We start from the raw sequence: 24,436 nt of genomic DNA on the forward strand, positions 1-24,436 counted from the left end.
TCTAGATGATGAGGAGTCATGTCTCTTTCACAATGTTGACAGGAGTCAATAGTATTGAAAATAGACTCATGCATTACTTCTCCGGGAAAAGAAGTTTTACTTGCAGCTGCTAATGGGAGGAGCTAGGTTTTCTGAGTTTGGTTTTGAATTGTTTCTACAGTGGGTGGAAAATAATTCCTGACGAGAGTTACTGACACAATGAGTACTGGAATTTTGCAGATGGAAGAATATTGCTGCCTTTCATCTTTCCTGCCTATTTCCTTGTTCTGTGCCCATTGTACAGAAATTTCAACATTGATTAGAACCTATGGAAAAGAAATTTTATGGGATCCATAAAATCTTATCTAAAGACTGAGACTTCAGACTCAAATAGCTGCTACTGAAAATTTTACTGTTGACAATGATAGGCAAAGACTGAATAGGAGTTTGGGTTGGTTTTGATTATAGCAGTACGACACCTAATTTTAAAGTGTCTGGACTTTGAAATAGAATCTAAAACACTGAGACCTACATACTCTGAACAGAGAATGTGGACTGCATGTTTAGAAGGCCAGTACAAAACTCTGGGTGCTGGCAGGCCTGCTTTTATCCAGCTTTCAGACAGATACAGTCAACCAGAGAAGCTTATTCAGTCTGTGCTGTGCAGTATTCTTCAGGAAAGGCATCACAGGTCTCCTGCATCCACAAAATGCTTAGTCTATCTTTTTAAGCAAAATTGTGGTGTCCGTGTTACGTGGTGGGAGTGATCACACATATCAAGTTGTGTGGTAGGGAGCTGCATGCGTGTTTCAGTTTGTGACCTTGATGAACACTGATGAAGTGACAGAAGAAATGTGCTAAGTGTACCTTTATGGAAATGATTAGAAGCAGTCCCATCTGTCTGGGAGACTGACCACCCCGTGCTGCGCTTGATGTGGAGAGGCTTCTAGGAGTAGTAGAAGCTCCAAGCACACTGGTGTGTCTAGACTTCTCATTCTAGGAGATATTTTTATCACCCAAGAGGCTTATGTGCGAATTACCAACATGCTGGGTGCCTGTCTGTGCTTAGCTCTGCTTTCTTGAATTCTTTTCTTGTTTTCTGAAAGGATGTTACAAATCAGTGTGATGTCTGTGCAGATCCTTGCTTTGGATTTCATCAGGCTACAATGCTTCTGGACACCCCTTTCAGGTGGCACTCCCAGAAGTGTATGCTCAGTGAGGGAGAGACTTGCTGGTTCAAATTATCCAGCCGCATTACAATTCTAGTAAGAGGGATAAGAGCCCATGTACAAAAACTGTGCCTAACTATTGGAGGAAAGGAAGATGTTGATCTCCAAATTATGGAGGTTATTTTGTATAGGAGCTAAGTGTTTACTTATTCCAAGCATCTTGGTATTGATAATTTATGACACTCTACCTTCTATGGTGCTATCTACAAATGCTCCTTGACCACCAGCACATCTGTCCTCTCCTCTTTCTAATGCTGGTTGGAGCCTTCATCTGCACCAGCAAAGAGCTTGGTATTGGGATGTTTACGAGCATCAGTAAAGGCTAAATCTCCTCTGTGATCTTGAAAACACAAGAAGATGCCAGAAGTGAGGTTGGTCTTGTGACTCATTAATACTGGACCCTTTTGTATTTTTATGATGATACCTATTTTCTCCCTGTCTTACGCACGTTTCTTGTAGGAAGAATATTGCGTCCCTCTTTAGCAGTGAAGCTTTGTGTATAGAAACGCTATTGTGTAGAAACCGTAGAACTATGGAGCAGGAAAAGAGGTGCAGGGTAATTAAGGTGAAAAGCCTCCATCTCTGTTTTATAGATGCCACACTTGAGCTCCTGAGACTTTTTTCTTTTTGAATACTTGATACTTCAAAGTGTTCAGTGTGTCTTCCACACAAACAAATTCTGCTTCTAAATTGTATCTGGGACTATCTGGAGTCCAATTCTCAGATGTAACATAGAGATGCAAGATAGGCACCCCATAATGGGGAGCCCAGACTGAGTGACTGTTTCTGAGGAGTTAGTGACCTGTCCAGTATTACGTAGAAATTCTGAGCGAGTAAAGGGTGGAATCCAGTTTTCAACACTACAAGCGAACATCTGGATCATGGTTTCTTTCTCAACATTTCACAAGCCTGGTTTTTATTCAGTGTCCCATCTGTGTCTTCTGCAACAGATGAGGCATCAGTTTGACTGAAGTATTCAGTCCAGATCCATGTCTAGAGACAGATTTGTTTCCTGCATGGAGTAAAGCTGAGACCTTAATTTCAAGCCTATGACTTTGTTGTTCGTGATTTCCTGTGCACAGCACATAGGGAAATTTAAATTGCTGGAGGAATGTAGCTAGTTACCGCATGGCACACAGTGTGTCAGAGATATATATATATATATACAGAGAGAGAGATACCATGCACCTTTAAGAAACAGGAATGGTTTATTTGTGACAATTTATAGTGATTTTCAGCAAATTTCTTTTATACGTTAAGAAAGGAATTCACACAGATGCATCTTAAATCTGTATTATGATAATTTTCTGTCTAGGAGCTCACAAATTTGAGGGGGATGTATTATTGTGTGTTAAGATTTTTCTCACAGGTACGATGATTCAAGATGTACTCTAGGTGTAAATAAGGAGTATTGAGTCATGCTGGTTATAAAAATAGGGTTTTGTCCCTGTAGGTGAGTACTCAGGATCTACCTCTCACGTGTCATCATCAGCTGCAAAACAAGACATCAAGGATGCCATTGAAAACTATGGAGTGCAGGTATGTAAAACCAATATTTTAAATTAGAGTCCGAATTGGCAAATTGTATTATACACAAAGCTAAAGAAAACTTACCAGTCAGCAAATAATGTTAAAGGGAGAGTCCTGTAGATGAAGATTGTATTGCAGTCTGAAGTAAAGTCGGATCCAGTCGTCTTATGGTGGGGTAAAATTCTTGTCATTATGTTGGATACTTACTGATTTGCTTAAATTTTGACCAGTGTTTTTCCTTTTGTGTGGTGCTGAGAAGCAGTCCAGTCAAATGCATTTTTTTTTTTTCCCCTATGCAAAATGCACGTTCAAGTGAAGAGGGAGATTTGTCTATAACATTCTGATCTGTTTGATTAAGCATGCCTGGTCTTTGTAAGAGAAAGATCAAACAAAAAACCTTGTAATTTAGTGAACTTTTTGATGCTTTCCCTGCCTCTGTGAAATATGCACTTGTTTGGCCATGTTAGTAAGTGTTTGAAAAGGGTTTTGTTTTCAGAGGGCATTCTAGAGGGGAGTGAGGCAGGCATCCTGTTTGTGTTGGGCATATAGGACAGAGCTGGGTAGAGGGGTCTGGAGCCTTTTGTAGCACCTCAAGGGACAGTGGAGCAAATTATTTCCGCCCGACACCCAGGCACCATGAAAGAGGGACATGCTGAATTTTAACAGGCAGAGCACAGAACTTTAGCCTATTGGAAGGCGGTAGTAGTTGGGCAATGACCTTGAGACAGGAGAGGCTGAGATGGTGGCTGGCTGAGGTGCTCCTTCCCTGTTCTGAAAGGAGGAATTTTTGCAGAGGGAGAAAAGGGCCTGGCTAACGAGAAAAGAGAGGGAAGAGTTGGATAGTCCTAGCCCATTGGGGCACCAAGGCTGCAGACTCTCTTTAGAAAGCATCACGAGCTAAGGAGGCACGTGGGGAGGGACTGTGTTGCAAGGAATATGACACATGACAGGAGCAGTCAGAACTGTTGGGGAACAGAGCATGAGGTCAGGCATGTGAGGAGACTGGGTTTGGGGTTGATGCGTGGTATGGTTTTCGTACAAGCTTGCGTTCCTGTTGTTGGGATGGGGGAAGGAATTAGGTTTCCCTAATAAATGCTTTTCTTTGGAGCTTGGAATGGAATTTTGTATTTTTGAATTCTGAGTGAAGAGATAGACCTAGCTTAGCCAGTTCTCCATGTGGTGGACCGTAAAAAGCTTGTCATGTTCATTCACACTGTATTACCTTAGCTGGCAGGGGACTGTAAAATGCCAGACAGTAGAGAATGATGGAGAAAGGAGGGTGAGAAAATGTAGGCAGTTGTAATGAAAAATGGTATTAAAGCAATAAAATGTGGAAGAATGAATTGCTCTGTGACAAATGCCACCAGTTACAGAAAGCAGGCAGGCTAAAAGGTGAAAGCAACCCGAATGTCCAGACAAATCTAGTCCAAGAAAAGCTGTTGTCTCTGAAGTAAGGCCTTCTACTTTTAAGAAAATGATGATTTAGTGAGCCTTTAATTTCGTATCCCTTGATTTTTATTAGAAAAATTGCTTTCAGAATGTCTTCTTTCTGTTATAAGGATGAGTTTGCAACAGAAATTACCTAGATTAACTATAACTTCCTTTGTCTTGGTAATCTTTCTGTCTGTACCTGTTTGCTTAAGGATCAATATATTTTAGCAACTACCAACTTGATAGAAAAAACAGCATATGAAAATCAGACTGACAAAGCAGAAATTTCACATCACGAAGCCCTAGCAGAAAATGAGGAATCGCACAGTGCTGACAAGCAGATAATTCCAAAACTTTGGGAAGAAAGATACGAAAGAATTTGGGTTGAAAATGAGAAAAGGGAATTGAAAACAAATTTTAAAAACATTACAGCAGAGCTGAAGCAGCTGTTTGGTGAAATTAATGAAACTGGGAAAACTACTTCCCTTGTGGAAGAAGTGTCAGAAGATGGCTTCAGTGAAGAATTGAAGAGTTCTCGTGTTGTTTTATCTTGTGCAAGAGAATCAAGTGATAAGTTAGAAAGTAAAGGTGAATTTGGAGATATTAAAGTTATGCTAGGTGGAAAAGTCCCCCAAATGGAAATTGTAATTCCAAGTCTTGGTGTCATTCCTGGTCAAAATAACTTAAATGCAAATGTGGAAGATATCTGGAGTACTGATGAAGAAGATAGCACAAACAGTACAGGTAATACAAAGGTGCCTCTAGCAAAAGGAGAGGAAAAGAAAATGCCTACTATGGCAACAGAAGAGAATGCAAATGGAAGTAGTAGAAGTGTAGAGGGAAGGCCTGAATACTTCCCGAGACAAGGCTTAAAAGCAAGTATTTCAGATGACGTTTCTAATATTCTTCTTAAAGTAAGACCTGTTTCTACAAGTGATGAAAATGCACTTTTTGTAACACAGAGGAAACCTGGGAAAGACTCTGGATTTAATGATGATGTTCGCAGGGACTGCCTTATCGGCAATAATAAAATAGGAGAAACAGCAATTGAAAGTCTTTTTGAAAATGCTCAGCAATCATGTGGCATGCTGAAAAGGAATATCGATGAAGAACTGAAACAAGATTTGGAAAGATTTAAGAGTAAGGTAGGAATGCTGCAAATAGTGTTCCTGTCTTTGGAGAAAGAGAAGGTGCAGCTGCAAAAAGAGGTAGAAGTTCACCTGCTACTCCTTATTCTTTAGTCTTTCTCCATATCAATGGTCCTGTTCACTTTAGCTATTCATCATTAAGGGAAGATGTTTTGTGCAAATTGGTTTTTTTTGTTATAATGGAAATACATTACTTATGAATAAAGAGAGCAGTGCAGAATTGTCCTTTTCCCCATTTTTGGAATACACAGAAGGCATTATTGTTCCAGTCTAATAATAGGTGGCAGCGTAATAGGTTCCAGCGTAAGTAGTTATCACTTCATTGCCATGAAAAGAAATGCACATAATTGATCGGTTCTGATTCTGAATCAAAGAAATGAAAATAGCTTCTGAACAGGGTCTTGACTAATCTCTTCATTTGCTGTGATTTCTGCATGGTGTGTCTTCATTGTCCTTCACTAAAATTCTTGTTTGCTGTGAAACCATTTCTGCTTGTGGGTTTGGGATTGTTGTTGTTTTCAATTTTTCCCCCCATTAAGGAAGCAGTAGCTCAGCACACTTCCACTTAATTTTTTCTGTGTTTTTTTACAAATAACATTGTGCAGTCCTCCTAACTCTTTGTCCATCAGTAACACTTTCACTTTTTTGTTGTTCATGTTTTAAGATATACTACTGTTTTCTTTCCAAGGGCTATGTTTTTGTTATATCTTTCATCATGAGTGAATTCAAAGTGCTTTCAATGACTTAATATGCTTTGGAGTGTAGTTTTGTGAAGATGTTTCTCTATATGAATTAAAAAATATTATTTCAGAGGTAAACCCTGAATTACACAATTTTGGATATGGCATTTCTCTCTTCTAGAATACTGAGAAATATATGAAGCTTAACTTTGTTTTTATAGGTTGAGCTGGAAAAAAGCAAAGAAAGATGTTTCAAAACAGAGGAGGTGGCAAAACAGGAAGATCTTGATAAATTCAATACACCACCAGGCAACGTTACTAATCAGCAAATGAAACAAAAGCTTACTCTAAGGAAGAATGACTGTTTGAAAATGGAGAATGAAAACACTATAGAAGAAAAAGACAAAAAGAATTTAGAAGAAAAAGACAAAAAGAATTGTTCACCTGAGGAGAGATCAAAATTGATTAAAATGCCAATGAAAGGGTAAACTAAGGAAATAATCTCTAATTCTTATTTGTAGTACTCCTTAAGTATCTCTTAGGTTTTCTAATATTGTAGTAGTTGAAGTAGTTTCCTCCATGCTGAAATCCATACTGAGTAGTCCACTGCTTCTGAAACATTTAAGAAAAAAAAAAAATAGAAAAAACTAAGCTCATAGTGGAGGTGCAAATTTATTGCCTGCTTTAAAAAAAAAAAAAAAAGGAGGAAAGAAAAAAAAGAGAGAAACCCAATTCCTGTAGATTTCCTTGCCAATAGTGAAGCAAAATGCATCTTCAAAACCAGTTGAAGACTGGAGAAAACAGTTATTTTTGTAGGAAACGGCCATCCAGAAAATAAAAGTAGGAACTTAGATTTTACTTTGCTTTCTCCATTTTGTAGGTGATTTTAGTGATCTCTGTGTAGTTAGCGTTTTTCGTTTCATTAAGTTCAGATGCTCTTTGTCAGGAAAAGCAAAAAGGTTATATTACCAAACCAGTCTCAAATGTTTGAAGAAGGTGCAGATATTTTTGTAACCTGAAGCAGGAGGTTTTTTCTGTCTGTCCTTCAAAGAAATCTCTGCTCTAGATACTTCCTCTAATGGGGATATCTGGTATGTTCCAGCTTACCTGAATCGAGCTCAGATTCCCCGTTTTCTGCCCTCATTCCTAGGGGAAGGTTTGTTAAATACTTGAGTATCTTCCACGATCTTTGGAGTCAAATCTATGTTTTATTACAGATATTTTTCATCTCAGTTGTTTATGGACATCATCTTAAATATGTCTGTTTCGCAGAAATATTTTTCTGTAAAGCTACCCAATTGGTGACTTTTTTTCTTCTGTTTAATGTAGTAAATTTGCCCTGAATGCCAAAGTTGCAAGGAAAAATAAAAGACAGACTTCAAAGCAGAAGGCTAATCAGCAGATGAGCTCTTCCAGTGGCAATCATTTTCAAGTACTGGATGACAGCACTTTCAGTGAAACGTCTCAAGATGATGGAAGGTACTGAATATACAGAACGTTAGAAATAAAACTTACTTAAGGATAAAAATTGACCTGAAAGCTGAAAGTAAGTTTTGTAAACCTGATGTGTACCATGATTCTTGTTCTCTCATGTGACAATACAACTTGATGCTCTTTGTGGTCAAAAACACTTAGTTTTTGCTTAGAGTGCTGCTACCATACTAGCTAATTAATTGTAAGGTCAGATGTGCATAAATTCTGAATAGTTGCCTGAGCGTGTGTGCGTGCATAAATATATATGTTATATTTTTACAAAGGCAGAGGAGAGGCTTATAAAAGAGCACAACTACTTTTTCACTGCAGGCAGCTTTCTTCTGTCTTTTTTGTTTTTCCAGCTGTGTCCCCTCCCAATTTCTTGCCCACCCCACACTTAGTTGTGTGAAAGGCAAAGTGAGAAACAGAGAGTGTTGACACTGTACAAGCACTGTTCAGCAATAGCTGAAACACTGGTGTTATCAACGCTGTTTTGGTCAGAAATCGAACACACAGCACTGTGTGGGCTGCTATGAAGAAAATTAACTCTGTCCCAGCCAGACCCAGTACACTAGAGAATCCAAAATTATGGTTCTTTGACCTATAAGAGAAGGATTCTCAATACTGAAAAGAGCTAAACCTCTAGTATTAAACAGAGAATGCACATAACTGTGTATCTACATATATGTAACTGTAAGATTCCTATCATTTTGAGTGAAGTGCAGAGAACAGCTATTTCAACTATTTTTTTTTTTTTAGTATCTTGTGGAAAAAATAGCCTTCCAGTAGACATAATAACACACACTTTTTTGTCAGTCTTCAACTACATCTAACAACATTCTTATATTAAATTTTAATTTAATTCACTTCTGCAATTAAGTTTCCAGAGCAACTTTAGATATTGTTCGTAATGCAATATAAGCATTCTGGTACTGAAATATATTTCTGTTTTCCAGACTTGCAGCAAAAACAGGGACTGAAAAGAACAAGGTACTGTAAAATAAGTTTCTTGATAAAGAGTTTGTATCAGCTTTTAATCACTTAGATGGGAATAGCGTTTATGTAGTGATCAACCAGATGCACAAACTGCTGTTAGTATGCAGCTTTATCATATTTGAGCCAAATCTATGGGCTGTGAACGAGAGAATGAACCATTCGTGTATCTTAATAATCTGTAAAAACTATATAGCTGTATAAAGAAAATACTGTATTGTTTGTAGGTCAGCATACAGATGGATGTAACTGATGACCTTGATTTAACTCACTCATCTGACACAACTTCAGAGGATGTTGAATTGCCAACTTCAATCTACAGAGAGGCTATGTTGCTGTTAGAACAGCTTAGTGTGGATCCTAGGGGTATGTTTTCAAGTCATTTTATCTTTAGCTGTTACAAGTTCCTCTTAAAACATGATTTCTTTGTATGTACTACTAGGTATTTCAGTTTTACATTTTGATCTAATATTTCTTTATGATTAGAGATCCCTCTCAAAAGATGTGAAATTATCTCACCTAACCTTCGATGTCTGCCTGTATTGTCAGCAAGCATGCCTTACTTTATTGTTGGTTCTCTGTCTAGTCAGAGCTGGAGAAGCAGGTTCTTGCAAAGTACAGTTCAGCTCCATCTAATGCAGTCATCAAAAGTTAGCAAGATCTTCTTTTTCCCCTTTATAGCCCCTCAATAGCTAATGACAAATAGTACAGCGAAATAACAGCTTTGCTTACAAATATGTATGTATAAAAATCAGCTGTCATAAGATGCTTGCATATATACACATAGCATTATATAAACACAAGCATCGCTTACTACATCTGTTAAACTATGCTAAAATATCATTAGGCAAGGGTTAACCTTGGCTAAAGGCCAAACTCCCACCCAGCTGCTCTCTCACTGCTCCTCCTCAACAGGACAAAATAGGATGAAAAAGCCTGAGAGTCAATAGAAAGGCAGGGCTATCGCTTAGCTGTTACTGTCCCAGGCAAAATACTCCACTTGGGGAAACTTAACTTAGTTACAATTAAAATAAGTTTGGATAATGAGAAACAAAGGCAAAAAAAAAAAAAAGAAAGAGCACCTCCCCACAGCCCCCTTCAGGTTCAACTTCTCTCCTTCACTCCTGACTGGTGCAGGGCTTAGAGCACAAGTCTTATGAGGAGCGGCTGCAGGAACTGGGGTTGTTTAACTTGGAGGAAAGGGGTGTCAGGGGAGACCTTATTGCTCTCTGCAACTACCTGAAAGGAGGTTGTAGCCAGGAGGGTGTTGGTCTCCTCTCCCAAGTAGCAAGTGATAGGATGAGAGGAAATAGCCTCAAGTTGCACCAGGGGAGGTTTAGATTGGATAGTAGGGAAAATTTCTTCACCAAAAGGGTTATCAATCATTGGAACAGGCTGCCCAGGGAAGTGGTTGAATCACCATCCCAGGAGGTATTTAAAAGATGTGTAGACATGGCCCCTGGGGACATGGTTTAGCGGTGGGCTTGGCAGTGCTAGGTTAATGGTTGAACTTGATGTTCTTAAAGGTCTTTTCCCACCTAAATGATTCCATGATTCTGACTCCCCTACCCCTCCCCAAGCAGTGCAGGGAGACTGGGGTCTGCAGTCAGGATGTAGCAGTTTCCCTCTGCTGCTCCTTTTTCCTCAGACTTCCTCGCTCCACTGCAAGTCCTTCCATGGGCTGCAGTCCTTCAGGGGAAAATCTGCTCCAGCCTGGCCTCTCCATAGGCCACAGGTCCTTCAGGAAATAACCACATGCTCTGGCATGGAGTCCTCTGCAGTGCTGCGTTGTGGATATCTGCTCCAGCATGTCCCTCTCCAAGGGCTGCAGGGAAATACCTGCTCCACCGTGGTGTCTCCAGGGGCTGTAGGGGAGTCTCTGCTCTGGCACCTGAAGCACCTCCTCTCCCTCCTTCACTGACCTGGGTGTCCACAGGGCTGTTTGTCACATTCTTTTCCCCTCCTCTTCTGCCTGCATGGCATTTTTGCCCTTTCCTAAATACATCTCCCCTGAGGTGCCGCCACTGTGGCTGAGTGGCTCAGCTGTGCCCTGCAGTGGGTCCATTGGAACTGGCTGTGTCCAGCATGAGGCAACCCCTGGCCTCTTCTCAGAGACCTCCCCACTACCTGCAGTCTTCCCACCACCAAAACCTTGCCATCTACACCCAATACAGCAAAGCATTAAATAATTTCTACATTGGAAAGTATTTGTGCATATGTGCAGCTTTGTGTCTTTTCTATCTCAAAACAGGTTCTGCTGTTTTGTTGAAAATTCAAAACATACTTCTTGAATATGAACAGATAATAGAACGTGAAAAAAATCGGTATACAGCTGTCTGGAGAGCATTAAGGAAATTGGAAAGTGAAAAGGAGGAGTCACAATTAATGGCAGAAGAGACTAAAGATTGGAAATCCATATTGGCTCACCAAGAAGTAGAATGGAAGAGTGATATCCAAACCCTTAAGTATGTAACCTTGCATTCTGATAATGTGTTATCCTGGTAGTGTTTATGACCAGAGGATGCTGATGGTACAGGTGATAGGATGAGAAGTTTCTAGTCTTTTGGGTTTGGGTTTTTTGAAACCCATGGGCAAATTGTACTATATAGGACATAATGTCAGGGGGGGAAAAAATGCCTGGGTGTTAGCTCCATCTAAAAACTTCTGGATGTTGTTTTAACTTTTTTTTTTAATAGCAAGAAAAGAAAAGAAGAGAGTATGTATGGAAAAAATGAGATTTATAAGAGAGAGAGAGGAGTTTTTTATTTTGTCTTTGCAGCTTCTGTTGCTGTATAATATTAGGAATTTGGGTAACTCCAAAATAGAGCTTAAAGCATTTGTTTACTTGCTTGTCTTTTTATTTGAAAGGGCAAATTTGGGATTGCCCCTTTCCCCATACTCCTGAGCTAGACCTGGATGGTGTGAGGTTTTTAATCACTGTTCACATCACTTCAGAGAAGAGTGGCCAGCAGGCACCATATGAAGTTCAGCAATGAACTTGGGAAGGAAGATCCCCTTGTGGTGATGTACCATGGGATGGCCTGGCTGGGGAGCTTGTTGAGAAGGTCCTGGTGGTCTTGGCAGAGAGCAAGCTCAACTTGAGCCAGCGTGAGCTGGCAGCTGAGGAGGCCAGCAGCATTCTGGGCTGTATTAAGAGCAGTAGAGCCAGGAGATTGAGGGGAGTGATTGTCTGCCCCTACTCAGCACTTGCTGACCTGTGTCTAGAGCACTGGGTCCAATTTTTAGCCTACCAGTACAAGAGATACCTTAATCGATATGTGTGAGTTCAGCAGAGAGCTACCAATCTGCTCAGGGAGCAGGAGTACCAGCCCTGTGAGGACAGGCTGAGGGAACTAAGCTTCAAAGAGTTGCACCTCCGATTATGTGGAACACAAAGCCAGTCCCAACTTAGCCTGGATTTGACTCCAGGCACTTTTCAAGATTCTCAAATATCTATTAATTGCAAAGAATTAATATTTTCATTCTAAATAAATTCTTAAAGCCATGTTAACTTTGCACTTACAAAAGCTATGCTTTTTGTGAAATTACACTAAAGACTATATGTAAAGCTTTTTCCGTGCAATATAAACCATTCAAATATAAATGTTACTGTCAATCTTACGAATAATTTATTAGTGGTTGCTGATAGCTGTTTTGCAGAATTCCTAAAGCAGATTTTCAATTGGCAGTTCTTTCCTTATTAATACTTGCTTTTTTTTTTTTTTGTTGTTGACTGATGCAAGGATATCAGAAAAAATATCAGAAATAATTATCAAACATAAAACTGCTTTCTTGTTTGGGTACCGTGAAGACACTATGGACCATTTTTTACCATGTTGGTGCTTATTGCTGGTTGTTTCAGATAGTAAAGAAGGTGACATTCCCTAAGACTTTCATTATAAATTAGCTTCAAAATTAAATTGCTATTGTTTCTCCCAGATGTAGATCCATTTAAGTTTAAAGCTATTTTTAGTCTTGTTGAGCTTAAATCCTATGCATCTCTAAGTCTATTTTTGAACACTGACCTCGTTCTCGAGTAAGTAGAAACTGCCTCCTCTTCCTATGGTCATCAGTTGTTTTAGGCTCACAGAAGGCTTGCTAAACAATTGTTGGGTCTGTCACAGATAAGTGGTGTGCTGCTTCATCAGTATTACTTGCAAGCACTGAATCCATAATATGTAGGCAATGCTCAGCATATTAAGAACAGTGTATATTAATAATAGTAAAAGTTTTATGATGCTTTGATCTGATAAGACAACAAACTTGGCAGTGCTAGGTTAACAGTTCAACTTGATGATCTTAAAGGTCTTTTCCAACCTAAACCATTCTATGATTCTATACGTGTCTATAATATGAAGATGATTTAAGAATTATAGAAATGTGCATACTACTGTATATTTACTTATGTAAACTTACTTACAAATAAATGATAAATCACTCAACAGCTTATTTCTGTATTTTGTACAACTGATAGCATGGATAATGGAATGAAGTTAGAATTCTTTAAAAAAATTACAGTAAAAATATGAAATCTGAAAAGACTTAACATTGTTATGGTTTAAGTTGTCTCCACAAGTTCAGAATGTAGAATATCTACTTTTTATAACAGTACTCTAGTTTCTCAAATGTTCTGTTAAATCCCAGATTTACTTTGAAACAAGAAGAGGAAAAGAGACTCAGAGTAGAAACACTATATGAGAAAACAAGAGAAAAACTCAGAAGAAGAGAAGATCAATGTTGTAAAGGGATGGAGGAGAAACAGCAACTTGAGTTACACTCAAGGAATTTAGAAATGGAATTGTTAACATTGAGAAAGGTCTTGAAACAGGTATATTAAATAATGAGTTAAACGCTTGTCTTTTTTTTTGCTTCTTTTAATTGATATTGTGTTCCAGTATGCCTAAAGAATGAGGTGCTTTTAGCAGTATTTATCCAATGCCTCTTCAATTTTGAGAACAGTTGCAAACAGTTGGTTCACAAGTGGACTGCTCTTTTTTTTTTTTTTTTTTTTTTTTTGGGGGGGGGGGGGGGCGGGGGGTGTTTCCCCTTTGCAGGTTCCTGATTCCTTTTCTCCTTTTTCAAAAGTGGGGTTTCGTTTGTATTTCAGGCAAAGCCTGATATTGAGTTATATTTTATAAATTACTGTGAAACATTCTGTATCTCTTCTTATTTTTTCAGAAGGAAATTAAAATTTATTATTTATAGATGGATTATCATAACTGTGGGGAAGTAAAAGTATTTGGAAGAAAACAAGGGAGGATGGGAAGATATTGCTAGCTCTGATTTTTCTCAAGATGCAAGTAGTTTAATTGTATTGCTGTAGGTCGAAGAAGAGCGTGATGAAACACAGAGGCAGCTCTCTCAGGAAAAGAGTGCCAGAGCCCTGCAAGAAGGAATTTTGAACAACCACCTTTGGAGACAGAAGGAACTAGAAGAAGAGGCAAGAACTACAGGAAAAAATGTAGAAGTAAGCAGTTCTGGTTTTTCTAATGAATTAAATTTCGCTATGTTTGTTCTAAAGTCATAATAAATCTATATAATTTTTTTCTGCTTCTTGATGAATTATTTACAGTTTACTAATGTAACTTAACTGTGTAAATACCTTTTCTTTTTCCCTCATGTCTTTAAAAGTTCTGGAAAGCAGCATCAGTCCTGTATGTACCTGAATTGCATGTGCAAGTAGGAAACTAATAGAAAACACTCTTTACCCCATTTCTTAAGCTATCTATTATTTTTCATTTCATAGACATTTTATCATCACTTTTTAAGGTTTCTAGCAATTAAACACCTAGCTACCTTATGTAAAGGTTGACCAGGAAGAAAATTATTTGTTTGAAAGTTGTTCTTACCAGATTTATATCAGAGCTAAATTAACCTTAAAGGGAATATTCTGAAGGCATGCCCATTTTAAATAATCTTACTATTTGGTTGCTGGTTTAAGAAAAAAAAAAAAAAGATGCACTGTGTATTTGGGATGTTCATTCAGGGTTTAAGGGTATGTTACACTTCCAGCGTGTGCATACATTGTTCACGTGCATGGGTTCACAGAGTAGCTTATATATTACCTGAAGTTTCACTCTCATCTTTGAAGTCATGCTTCAGTATTAGAAATGTTAAAACACATTTGTTTGCTGAAGTGTTTTGGTAGAGTCATTTCCCAACTGGCTATTTATTCATGTTCCCTGTCATTCAGGAATCTGAGACCAAGAGAGAAAAGGATCTCCTGTACAAAAATCAGTTACTACAAGATGAGATTGCTATGCTAAGACTAGAACTTGATCAAGTACGACTTAGGCACCAAGAGGAAAAAGGAAAATATTTAGAGGAAAATGAGACCTTGAAAGAAAAGAATGAAGATCTCAAAAAGGAACTTAAACTGAACGAGGAAGCCTTAACGCAAACAGTTTTTCAGTACAATGGACAGCTGAACTTATTAAAGACAGAATCTGCAGTGCTGACTTCCAAACTTGAGCAGACAAAAGAAAGCAAAGACAGACTAGAGACAGAAATTGAATCATTTCGTTCCCGCCTGACCACTGCTGTTCAAGAACTTGAACATCATCAGTCAACAAAAAGTGATGTCGAACGAACGTTTCAGAGAGAACGTGATGAATGGCTTCGCTTGCAAGACAAGCTTCATCATGACCTCTCTGATGTGCGAGAAACCAACAAGAGCTTATCTCAGCAGCTGAGTAAAGCTGAAAGCAAAGCTAATAGTCTAGAAAATGAGCTTCACCAGTTGAAACAAATGCTCAGAGAAAAAACATTGCTTTTAGAAATGACACAAAAAGAATTAAGTCAAGCCCAATGTCAGGCAAAGGAATGTGATCGTGCTCGACAACTTGAGAAAGATCAAGTAAGCAAATTTATAATAAAGCAGGAATCCATGCAGGAGCGTTTGTCCCAGCTCCAGAGCGAAAACCTTCTACTCCGTCAGCAACTGGAAGATATGCAGAACAAGGGGATCATCAAAGAAAAAGTAGTGAATGCTGTGCAGGACCGATTTAATGATATTTTCAACAAACTCAGAGCTGATACTGAAAAGCAAGTTTACCTGGTAGAAGAGAGAAACAAGGAATTAAATGTCAAGTGTACTGATTTAAGAGACCAAGTCTTTAAATATGAGACTGACAAAGTAGAAAGAGAGGTAAAGTATACACTTAGAACAATTTATATTTTGTCAGTTCCAGAACTCCAGCAGTGCTGTCAATTGTTTTAATCTGTGAATTACTTCGTATTCTTACTACCAAAATAACCGGTTCCTTTTGGATATACTAGATATATAGTGAAACATCTGAACTGTCCAGATTATTGTAAACCTAATCTGTCAGTATGAAGGCAATTGTTATTCTAAAATGAACTCGGTAAGAACACTGCAAGAGGATGTGATTCAATGTATACTTAAAGTTTATCTCAAAACAGCTTTCAGATATATGTATTCATTCAATTATATTTGTATAACGGGGGAATAGAACAAAGAACAATCTAATACAAAGTCCTGCCTTTGGTCATCAGAGTAATATCTGCAGTCAAAATATATCTCTTAAGTCGCCACAGATTTGTTTGGGCTTTGTTAGAAAAACGTACGTGATTGCAGTGTGTGCTTGTATATTGTTCTGAGAAGAATAATACTTGAGCCTCTTTTATGTAGTAGGAAGCGGAAATCCTCATGAACAGCTGCTGATAGTTTGGAGGTGCTCAGCTGAGACAGATGGAAAGGTCCTAATCTGTGCAGATGCCTGCTGGTGGCAGGCAAAATTTCATACCTTTGAGTTCAATTGGAAGACAGCTCTAGTTGTATAATCAAATGCATTAAAGGCATATTTCATGTTCTTCCAATTTTCTTCATGCTCACTTAACTCTTTCATTAGGGCATGGTCAGACAGCTGCAGCAGGAGCTTGCTGATGCTCTTAAAAAGCAATCTATGTCAGAAGCTTCACTTGAAGTTACTACGCGTTACCGCAGTGACCTGGAGGAAGACAAATTACGCTTGCAAAAGGAATTGGAAACGGTTAAAACCAAGGTGCGTAATGTCTGTAGGTATACGAACAAATCTGAAGGTGGCTGTTGAAAGTAAGAGTGAATGTTGTCCTAAAACCCTAGAAAAAACTTGAGTAGGATAGATTTAATTATGTGCAAATGAATTGCGCAGTTTTATAAACCTGGTGCCCGTGATTGGGAGGTGTTTGACATGAGGTCACTACGTCCTCGTTTGCACAAAAGTTTGCATTCACTAAGGTGCTTTGCAAAACAAACTGATGTATCTATAGCTTATTGCATTTGGCTTGGCCAAGCAGGTTGTCTGATTTCTGAAGAACAGTAGAAACAGTGGACTGTTGACTTTGGGCTTTTTTTTATACTGTCTCTGCTTCCCCCTCCTCACCCCGCCGCCAGGTAACACATTGTCAATTCTGAATGCTTTTGTAACTTACTTTGCATATACCCACCCCTCCCACCCCCCACTTCTTTGGCCCTGCTGTAACTTGCTGTCCTTAAGCAGCTTTCTTGCAAGTGAATTGTAAGCTGCTTTCTGAGGTGGGGACCTCCTTTTGCAGCGTTCTTACAAAAACTGAAGTATAGAGGCCTCACAGTTCTGAAACAGAGATCATCTTAAATCTCCTTATGAGGGAGCTGTGGGTTCATTTTAGGAGAAGGAGGAACTTTTCTAATTCCTGTTTTCATGGAGGAGCAAACAAGTGGATACAAAGAGTGTCACAAGCCACTGAAAGGGCAGCAGGAGCAGTGTCGGTGCTTAGAACCGTGCTAATAGGAAATCAGTGGAGGGATGGGAGAGGCCAGTATAAAGGATGATGAAGTAACACGGTTTGTGTTCCTTTGCTAGTAGAAGAGAAGGTTTGAATGTATTTGAAATGATTACAGCTCTTTGAGTAGAGGGAATGTGCCGATATATGCAGCGCTTGAATTCTTCAGCAGCAGCTGACTCCTCTATATAAGCTCACCTGACTACTCTGGATTCCTACTTTGATTTTACAGTTGCAGGAGTTGGAAGAACAGCGTCTTCAGTCTGAGCATTGTGTTCGTGACTTGAAGACTGCCTTGGATAATAAGGAAAGAGAAGTCACAGCTTCTTCCCAGAAACTGCAAGACCTCCTGTTGGCATCTTCAGGGGCTAATACTACTGTAAAACAACTGGAAGAACACGTGCAACGGTAAGAGAGTAACACAGCGAAGCAAGGTGTCTGTCGCTTTCTGGGATTGTTCAAAAACAGCAGGATAGCCTTGTTGCATTACAGCAAGTTAAAACACAAATTTGAAAGATGCTTTTGGTTTAGATGATGTTATTTCACGCTGTTCTTTCAGAATTGGTGCTCTGGTGGATTTGCGTAATAAGACCTGTATTTCTTTTTAAGCCTTGAAATTGAAAATGCCAGATTGGAAGCCACAGTCCATCAACAGAGCAGTAGGATTGAAGCCCTTCAGAGAGACCTGCAAGCTTCTGCCTCAGTAAGCTGATCATAAACTTCCCTTTTTTGTGAACTCCTGAGCCTAGTTGCCTGTTTCTGTGGGGAAATCTTAAGATGAGATTTTCCTGGAAAGCTTGGGGGAACTCAGTTCCTGCATTCTGCTGAATATAGGCTGCTCCGAAAGCAGCCTGGTCCATTCCCCAGCTTTCTGCTTTTGAGAACTTTCCCATGCTACTATGGCAAGTCCTACTTAACACCCTAGAAGGTAAGGATTTGACAATAATACACTGCTGTAACTGTTGTCTGCTTTAGACCCATCGTGACATCAGATGCTGCTTCAGACACTTGTTGCAATATATATCCTTAAAGGTATTCATCAAGTTAACTCACAGAAATTGCACAGTGTCAGAGGCCCAACTGGCTTTGTCAGATGGGAACAAAAATTATAACCCTCGGAGCTTCTGCTGTGTGGAAGTGCTTTTTCTTTGGCCACTTGGTGCGTGTTTGTTTTCATGAACCGGTGAAGAGGAATGCCTGTGGTATCATTTGGAGAACTTGGTGCAAGCCTTGGAATTTCCCGGTGCCCCTACACAGTAGTTAATTTTAGCTTAGATAAGATGCTTTCATCTGTGGCCTGTATGAAGCAAATTATTTTTGTATTGTAACCAGTGAGCTAGGGTTCTTGTTACGACTGGAGTTGTTAATTAGAGCTGGAAAGATTTTTACAATAACTGTATGTGGAAGTTGAACTTTGATGTATTGATACTGACAAGAGAAGAGGGAAGGCAGTCACAGTGCTGGTGGCTTTGGTTAACAGGGCACGGCTTTGAAATGTACTGTGGATAGGAAAAGCTATTCCTGCCTATTTTCGTGGAAGATTCTTTGTATCCTGCATGGTGTTCTCTCTCCCCGAAGCAAATGGCAGATGTGATGATTGCTAACAGTTTTACCATGGCATCAAACTAAGGCCATTTTGATCATTGGTGCTGGGTGTAAGTACTATAGGAGTGAAGAGGTCTATGTAATACTTATTTTTGTTAATGAGGCGTAAACTTCAGTCTGGAAAGTCAGAGTGTCTTCATGCTTCTGTAGGTTCATAACCGCCTGGAAGACTTGATAACTGGCTTACAGACAACGCAGGCAGCTGTAGAAGACCACCACCAGCAGCAGGTACATGACTGGCTTCTGTGAATGACTGGTTTAGTCTTTTGATTTCTTTGTGTGCAGGTAATTGATGGAAAGATCTGCTGGGCTGTGTAGGCATAGTTCAGCTGACAAATACCCTCCTGGTTTTAGGGCAAGGCACCCTCAATGGAAAAGGCTGTAAATTTTCTCATTCCCCTGTTGCTGTGTCTTGTATCTGTGTGGTGGTGTGCAAGATACTTGTGTGCATCAGCATGATCTGTTCGATGAATTCTCTCCCCCGTCGCACCGTGGAGGGGGTGAGCAAGTAGCTGTGTGGTGTTTAGCTGCCTACTGGAGTTAAACCATGGCAGCTGATGGATAGGATGTATGCTGTGGGCAGGAGGGAAATCTGTGGTTTAAAGCTGAGAGAGGAGACTGGACTTGGGAGATCAGTGGTACCTTTGCAGCTTTGTCACAGCTTGCCCTTGAGAACGTGTTACTTACTTCTGTCATAAGACCTAGCATTTCACCTACTCTTTTAAAGACAGTTGAGAAGGTTGTATACCCTGAGGATTTTTTTATCTCGGCTTTGTGCTAAGGTTTTCATGGCTTTCTGGAGATCAGTAGACATCTTTTTTTCTTTTTTTTCTTCTTGCAGAATGCCTCTAAAAACATCTAGCCAACTTGCATTCTTTATACTTGAACTGAATTAGCAAGTTCTGTTGCACTCAAGTGCAGCTGTTAGACAAATCTTTGTCCCTTTTGGGCAGAAGCCTTAATAGCATTGCCTATCTGAAAACTATTTCCTCCGCTCAGATGATTGTACAGTTGCTACAGAAGTCGTGAGGGTAGGATATTTTCTGTGGTGGGCACTAGAGGAGTTATTATATTATAAAGTAGGTATCATTATGAACTTTAGAGGACCTGTAGAAGAAAACTGTAGGGTGATTTTGTGCATGCCTCTGTGTGTCGTCTTATCCTCCACAGTTGTAACATCATCTCGTCACTTCTAGAGTGTTCATTCTTTCCACCGGCTTCAACTGCTGTTCTTGGTTATGTTTCCTGAGGTGTGTTTTACGCTCTGCATTAACCTTAACCGTAGATCTTGGATGGGAGGAGGAGAGCTTAGGCCTGTTTCTATTGCAATTACCGCTTTCTAGTGTAGCGTTGTCTTTCTGGTCACCTTAGATTTTTCTTTTGCCACTGTTGCTTTCATAGATGCAAAAGCAGAATGTTCTGGCTTGGACATCAAAGGACGCACACAGCATGTGGGAAGAACAATTGAAGTCAAGATACCACCTTGAAGAGCGTGTTGCTCAGCTTGACAGGGAAAAGGCTGAACTCTTGGAACAGGTGAGCCCAGAAAATTCTCCAGACACTTATCCAATAGCCAGAAGAACTGTCCTCGCTTTTTTGTTGAGTTCTTACACACTTGGCTTTTTCTGTATCCCTGCTGTTCAGGCTCTGAATATCTTGTGATTTGGGGATCATCCAGGAAGCAAATAAAAGTTAGCTAGGTATTTTTGTCTAAATTCTGGAGTGGTTCTGTTGGGAAGAGTTCCCAGTGTTGTTTGCTATCAGTTGAGCACGTGGAGTAAGTCTGCAGTTCCTCAGTTCTTTCCTTGGATTCCTTCTGGTAGTCTTCTGAACGTGTGGTTTCTGGGCAGGGTTAAAATACTTCGTGTTTCCAGTGCATTGTACGGAGAAGCTGCTGCGTGTTTTCAGGGTAGCAGGAGCTGAAAAAACTTGCAGAAAAACTTATTGAAGGAATTATGGCCAACTGAACTAGATCTTGGGAAACAAGAAATGGCTGCCGGTTTCCAAGGGGCAGTCTTTGCCTTTTCTGTAGAGGAAAAATGGAAGTACAAAGTCTGCCAGCTCTCCTCTAGTTTGGCTGAGAAAACGCCAAGAGCAAGAACAATGTGTGAAGAAGTAAATACCCCCAAAAACAAGATGGCAGAGGACAATAGAACATTAAAGAATTCCAAAAGATTGAATTTCTTTTGCAAGCCCTTGCCTGTTGGTCGTTGAAGATACCATGAAAGCTTTAGATTGACCTGTGCTCTCCCAGGATGTGCATACCTATGTAATCCCTGCTATGAGCAGAGGAACTGCTGAAAGTGTTCCCCATGATCTTTTTCACCTTTTTGTCTTCAAGTATTAGAAGAGGATGGCCTCTGCTTCAATGGGGGCATCTGTTTCTGTTGTTAGATACTGGCCTGTTTGATGTGAAACCTGAAGTGATTAAATGTTCTCAGGAATTTTGTCCCTTGGCATTGTGTGGAACTCGACTAACACATAGACATACTGCAGCTTCCCTGGAGAATGCTCGATGCACATACTGCATGTAGATACTGTTCCTGTGCTCTCTGTGTCATACATCTCTTCTATTTTGAAAGTGTGAGAGTGAAAGAAAGCAAGCGAAGAAGCTGGCAGAGTTGAAACGCCCAGTTGAACTGCGTCTAGACCAAGAAATGAAAAGAAACATTGAACTGCAAAAAGACTGTAAGAGGTATGGATTTTTAGTATGGTGTAAGAGATATCCCTGAATAGAAGTAAGGCTTTATTGAACTATAATGTAAAACCAGGTGTCTACCTCGACCTCAGTAAGATTTTTGACACTGTCTTCCGTAACATCCTCATAGGTAAGCTTAGGAAGTGTGGGTTAGATGAGTGGACAGTGAGGTGGATGGAGAACTGGCTGAATGGCAGAGCTCAGAGGGTTGTGATAAGTGGCACAGAGCCTAGTTGGAGGCCTGTGGCTAGCGGTGTGCCCCAGGGGTCAGTACTGGGTCCGGTCTTATTCAACATATTCATCAATGAGGAGGACGAGGGGACAGAGTGTACCCTCAGCAAGTTTGCTGACGATACAAAACTGGGCAGAGTGGCCAATGCACCAGAAGGCTGTGCTGCCATTCAGCGAGACCTGGACAGGCTGGAGAGTTGGGCAGAGAGGAACCAAATGAAATTCAACAAGGGCAAGTGTAGGGTCCTGCACCTAGGGAGGAATAACCCCAAGCACTAGTACAGGCTAGGGGTTGACCTGCTGGGAAGCAGCTCTGCAGAGAAGGACCTGGGAGTCCTGGTGGACAACAAGTTAAGCATGAGCCAGCAATGTGCCCTCGTGGCCAAGGCAGCCAGTGGTATCCTGGGGTGCATTAAGAAGAGCGTGGCCAGCAGGTCGAGGAAGGTTATCCTCCCGCTCCACTCTGCCCTGGTGAGGCCACATCTGGAATAATGTGTCCAGTTCTGGGCTCCCCAGTTCAAGAACTACGGGGAGCTACTGGAGAGAGTCCAGCGGAGGGCTGCGAGAATGATGAGGGGACTGGAGCATCCCTCTGATGTGGAAAGGCTGAGAGAGCTGGGTCTGTTTAGCCTGGAGAAGAGAAGACTGAGAGGGGATCTCATCAATGCTTATAAATATCTAAAGGGTGGATGTCAAGAGGACGGGGCCAGACTCTTGCCAGTGGTGCTCAGCGACAGGACAAGGGGCAACAGGCACAAACTGGAACACAGGAAGTTCCATCTGAACATGAGGAAAAACTTGTTTACTCTGAGGGTGACAGAGCACTGGCACAGGCTGCCCAGAGAGGTTGTGGAGTCTCCTTCTCTGGAGATATTCAAAACCCGCCTGGACATGGTCCTATGCAACCTGCTGTAGGTGATCCTGCTCTAGCAGGGGGGTTGGACTGGATGATCCCCAGAGGTCCCTTCCAACCCCTACCGTTCTGTGATTCTATGATAACTGTGAGCAAATTCAAGCCCTGTGTTAGTTGTTTGCAAGGCACTTCTGTGCATGAGCCTATAGTTTTCAACAGCTGCTAAAAGAAATGCAAATGCGGGTTGCCCTGCAGTTTTCCTGGGAGGGAAGGAAGTCCTCTATTTGACTTTTCAAGTGAAATTTGGACTTTCTGGGTGATCTGTGGCACCAGCATGCTGGTTTTTCTCAGTCATTCCTGATGTGTCAAGCATGTTAAAGATCAAGCAAGCCACATCTGCGCTGTTTACGTGAGAGTATTTGAAAAAGGCCACTTGTTCTTGACTTTTTTTTTTCTTGACTAATTTGCTGTGCAGGTTGAAGAGGCTTCTGAACAGAGCTATGAATAAACTAAGGATGTACAAGGAGAGAGAGTCCCAGCTTCATTTTCAGGGAGAAATGAAGAACAGGTATTCTGAAATGGTCAATGAAGTTGGTAGATTAAGAGCAAAGGTGAGCTCTGGTTTGTTTGGAGTTTTTTTGGTGGTGGTGGTTTTTTTTTCTTTTGAAACCTGTGTTATTCTTTCCCCATACTTCTTTTCATGTTACTGTCTTTTTTTTTTTTTTCTTGGCTGTGTTTTGAGTTGATTGACTTTTCTTGATGGTCCTTCTACTGTTATAGTAGTAGATGACTATAATACTGACGTAATTGTTATGGGTAGAGATGAAAATATTACGTTGAAAGCAGTATGTGCAAGGGCACATCAAGGGCAAGCTGTCCTGTAGAGAAGAGCTCACAGGCCAGGGAGCAGTCCCACAGGCCCTCACCCAGAAGAGCAGAACAGGTCCAGTGACAGTCAGCGGGGCCAGCCAAGAGTGCAGATCGCCAGGCCCATCCATAGGGACAGGCAGGTCTGCAGTCCTACCAGGACATCATGTCCGCAGGTGAGGGTCAGGGCTGAGAGCCATGTGTTCCAGCACAGGCCTGGCTGCAGCTTGAGGCTGTGGCAGCATCTTCTAGGTCTGACAGATTAATTCCTTCTCTGGAAGAGAGGCAAGTAACACCATCATAACTCGGAACCACTGTATGAAGTTGGCTTTGCTCAAGATCAGCCCTTGAGCCCCGTCTTAGGCACCAGTTGAGCAGGAGGCAGCTCAGGTGTTGGTTTTTTAAACAGTGCCATTGCTTCCCAGGGCACGATGCGGTGAGGTGATGCAGAAAAACTTCTCAAACTTACTGCTCACCAGTAGCTGCTGTCTCAGCCCATCTTTCCCTTGTTATGGGGACCCAGAAGCAGAGTTCCCAGAAGTGCTGTTGTGGTTGTTCTGGCTGGTCAGTAGCATGTAACCTTTTATGTACTTCTCTGCTTGTTACTCAGATGTGTTGCTAAAGCAGCCCTGTTTCAGAGCTATGTTTGTGTTTAAAAGTATTGTAGAGTGAGTCAGCTGCCTTTGTAGTGGCTCATTCTCAGTCCAAAAGTTAGTTCCATTTTTGTGTTTCTGTTGGAAATGTTATTTTGAGTGATGGGAAAGTGTATTACACTTAGGTGGTTTTAAGTAAGTCTTAAAGTTTCTACTTTCTCTTTGAGACTCTTTCAAGTATTTACTATGCTAGTTTCTTCCACTTTTTTAAACAAAAGACAGGACATCGTGGTTTATGTTCAATAGGTATAGAAAAGGTATGTTTCTGGAGGGGGAAGCAGAGAATGGAGCTGTAGTTGACCT

At 40.6% G+C, this 24,436-nt stretch overlaps 1 protein-coding gene across 19 annotated transcripts in view; it reads left to right on the forward strand.

Annotated features, from left to right (window-relative positions):
• Positions 1-24,436, forward strand: part of LOC129205725 (ankyrin repeat domain-containing protein 26-like) — a 71,087-nt gene that overhangs the window by 31,877 nt on the left and 14,774 nt on the right. For 15 of the 19 annotated variants that reach the window (XM_054823837.1, XM_054823894.1, XM_054823812.1 and 12 more), the window contains 16 exons: positions 2,662-2,747; positions 6,219-6,481; positions 7,327-7,476; positions 8,427-8,460; positions 8,691-8,829; positions 10,715-10,928; positions 13,108-13,291; positions 13,787-13,930; positions 14,657-15,610; positions 16,335-16,487; positions 17,459-17,634; positions 17,836-17,929; positions 18,982-19,059; positions 20,233-20,367; positions 21,414-21,526; positions 23,089-23,224. In XM_054823837.1, coding sequence (XP_054679812.1) covers positions 2,662-2,747; positions 6,219-6,481; positions 7,327-7,476; positions 8,427-8,460; positions 8,691-8,829; positions 10,715-10,928; positions 13,108-13,291; positions 13,787-13,930; positions 14,657-15,610; positions 16,335-16,487; positions 17,459-17,634; positions 17,836-17,929; positions 18,982-19,059; positions 20,233-20,367; positions 21,414-21,526; positions 23,089-23,224 — 3,053 coding nt within the window. The remainder of the gene's footprint in view (positions 1-2,661; positions 2,748-6,218; positions 6,482-7,326; positions 7,477-8,426; positions 8,461-8,690; positions 8,830-10,714; positions 10,929-13,107; positions 13,292-13,786; positions 13,931-14,656; positions 15,611-16,334; positions 16,488-17,458; positions 17,635-17,835; positions 17,930-18,981; positions 19,060-20,232; positions 20,368-21,413; positions 21,527-23,088; positions 23,225-24,436) is intronic. The other 4 variants (XR_008576852.1, XR_008576853.1, XM_054823846.1 and 1 more) reach the window with 3 other exon arrangements.

Source organism: Grus americana, chromosome 1, assembly GCF_028858705.1.
Source record: "Grus americana isolate bGruAme1 chromosome 1, bGruAme1.mat, whole genome shotgun sequence".
In the NCBI taxonomy this organism is placed as follows: domain Eukaryota; kingdom Metazoa; phylum Chordata; class Aves; order Gruiformes; family Gruidae; genus Grus; species Grus americana.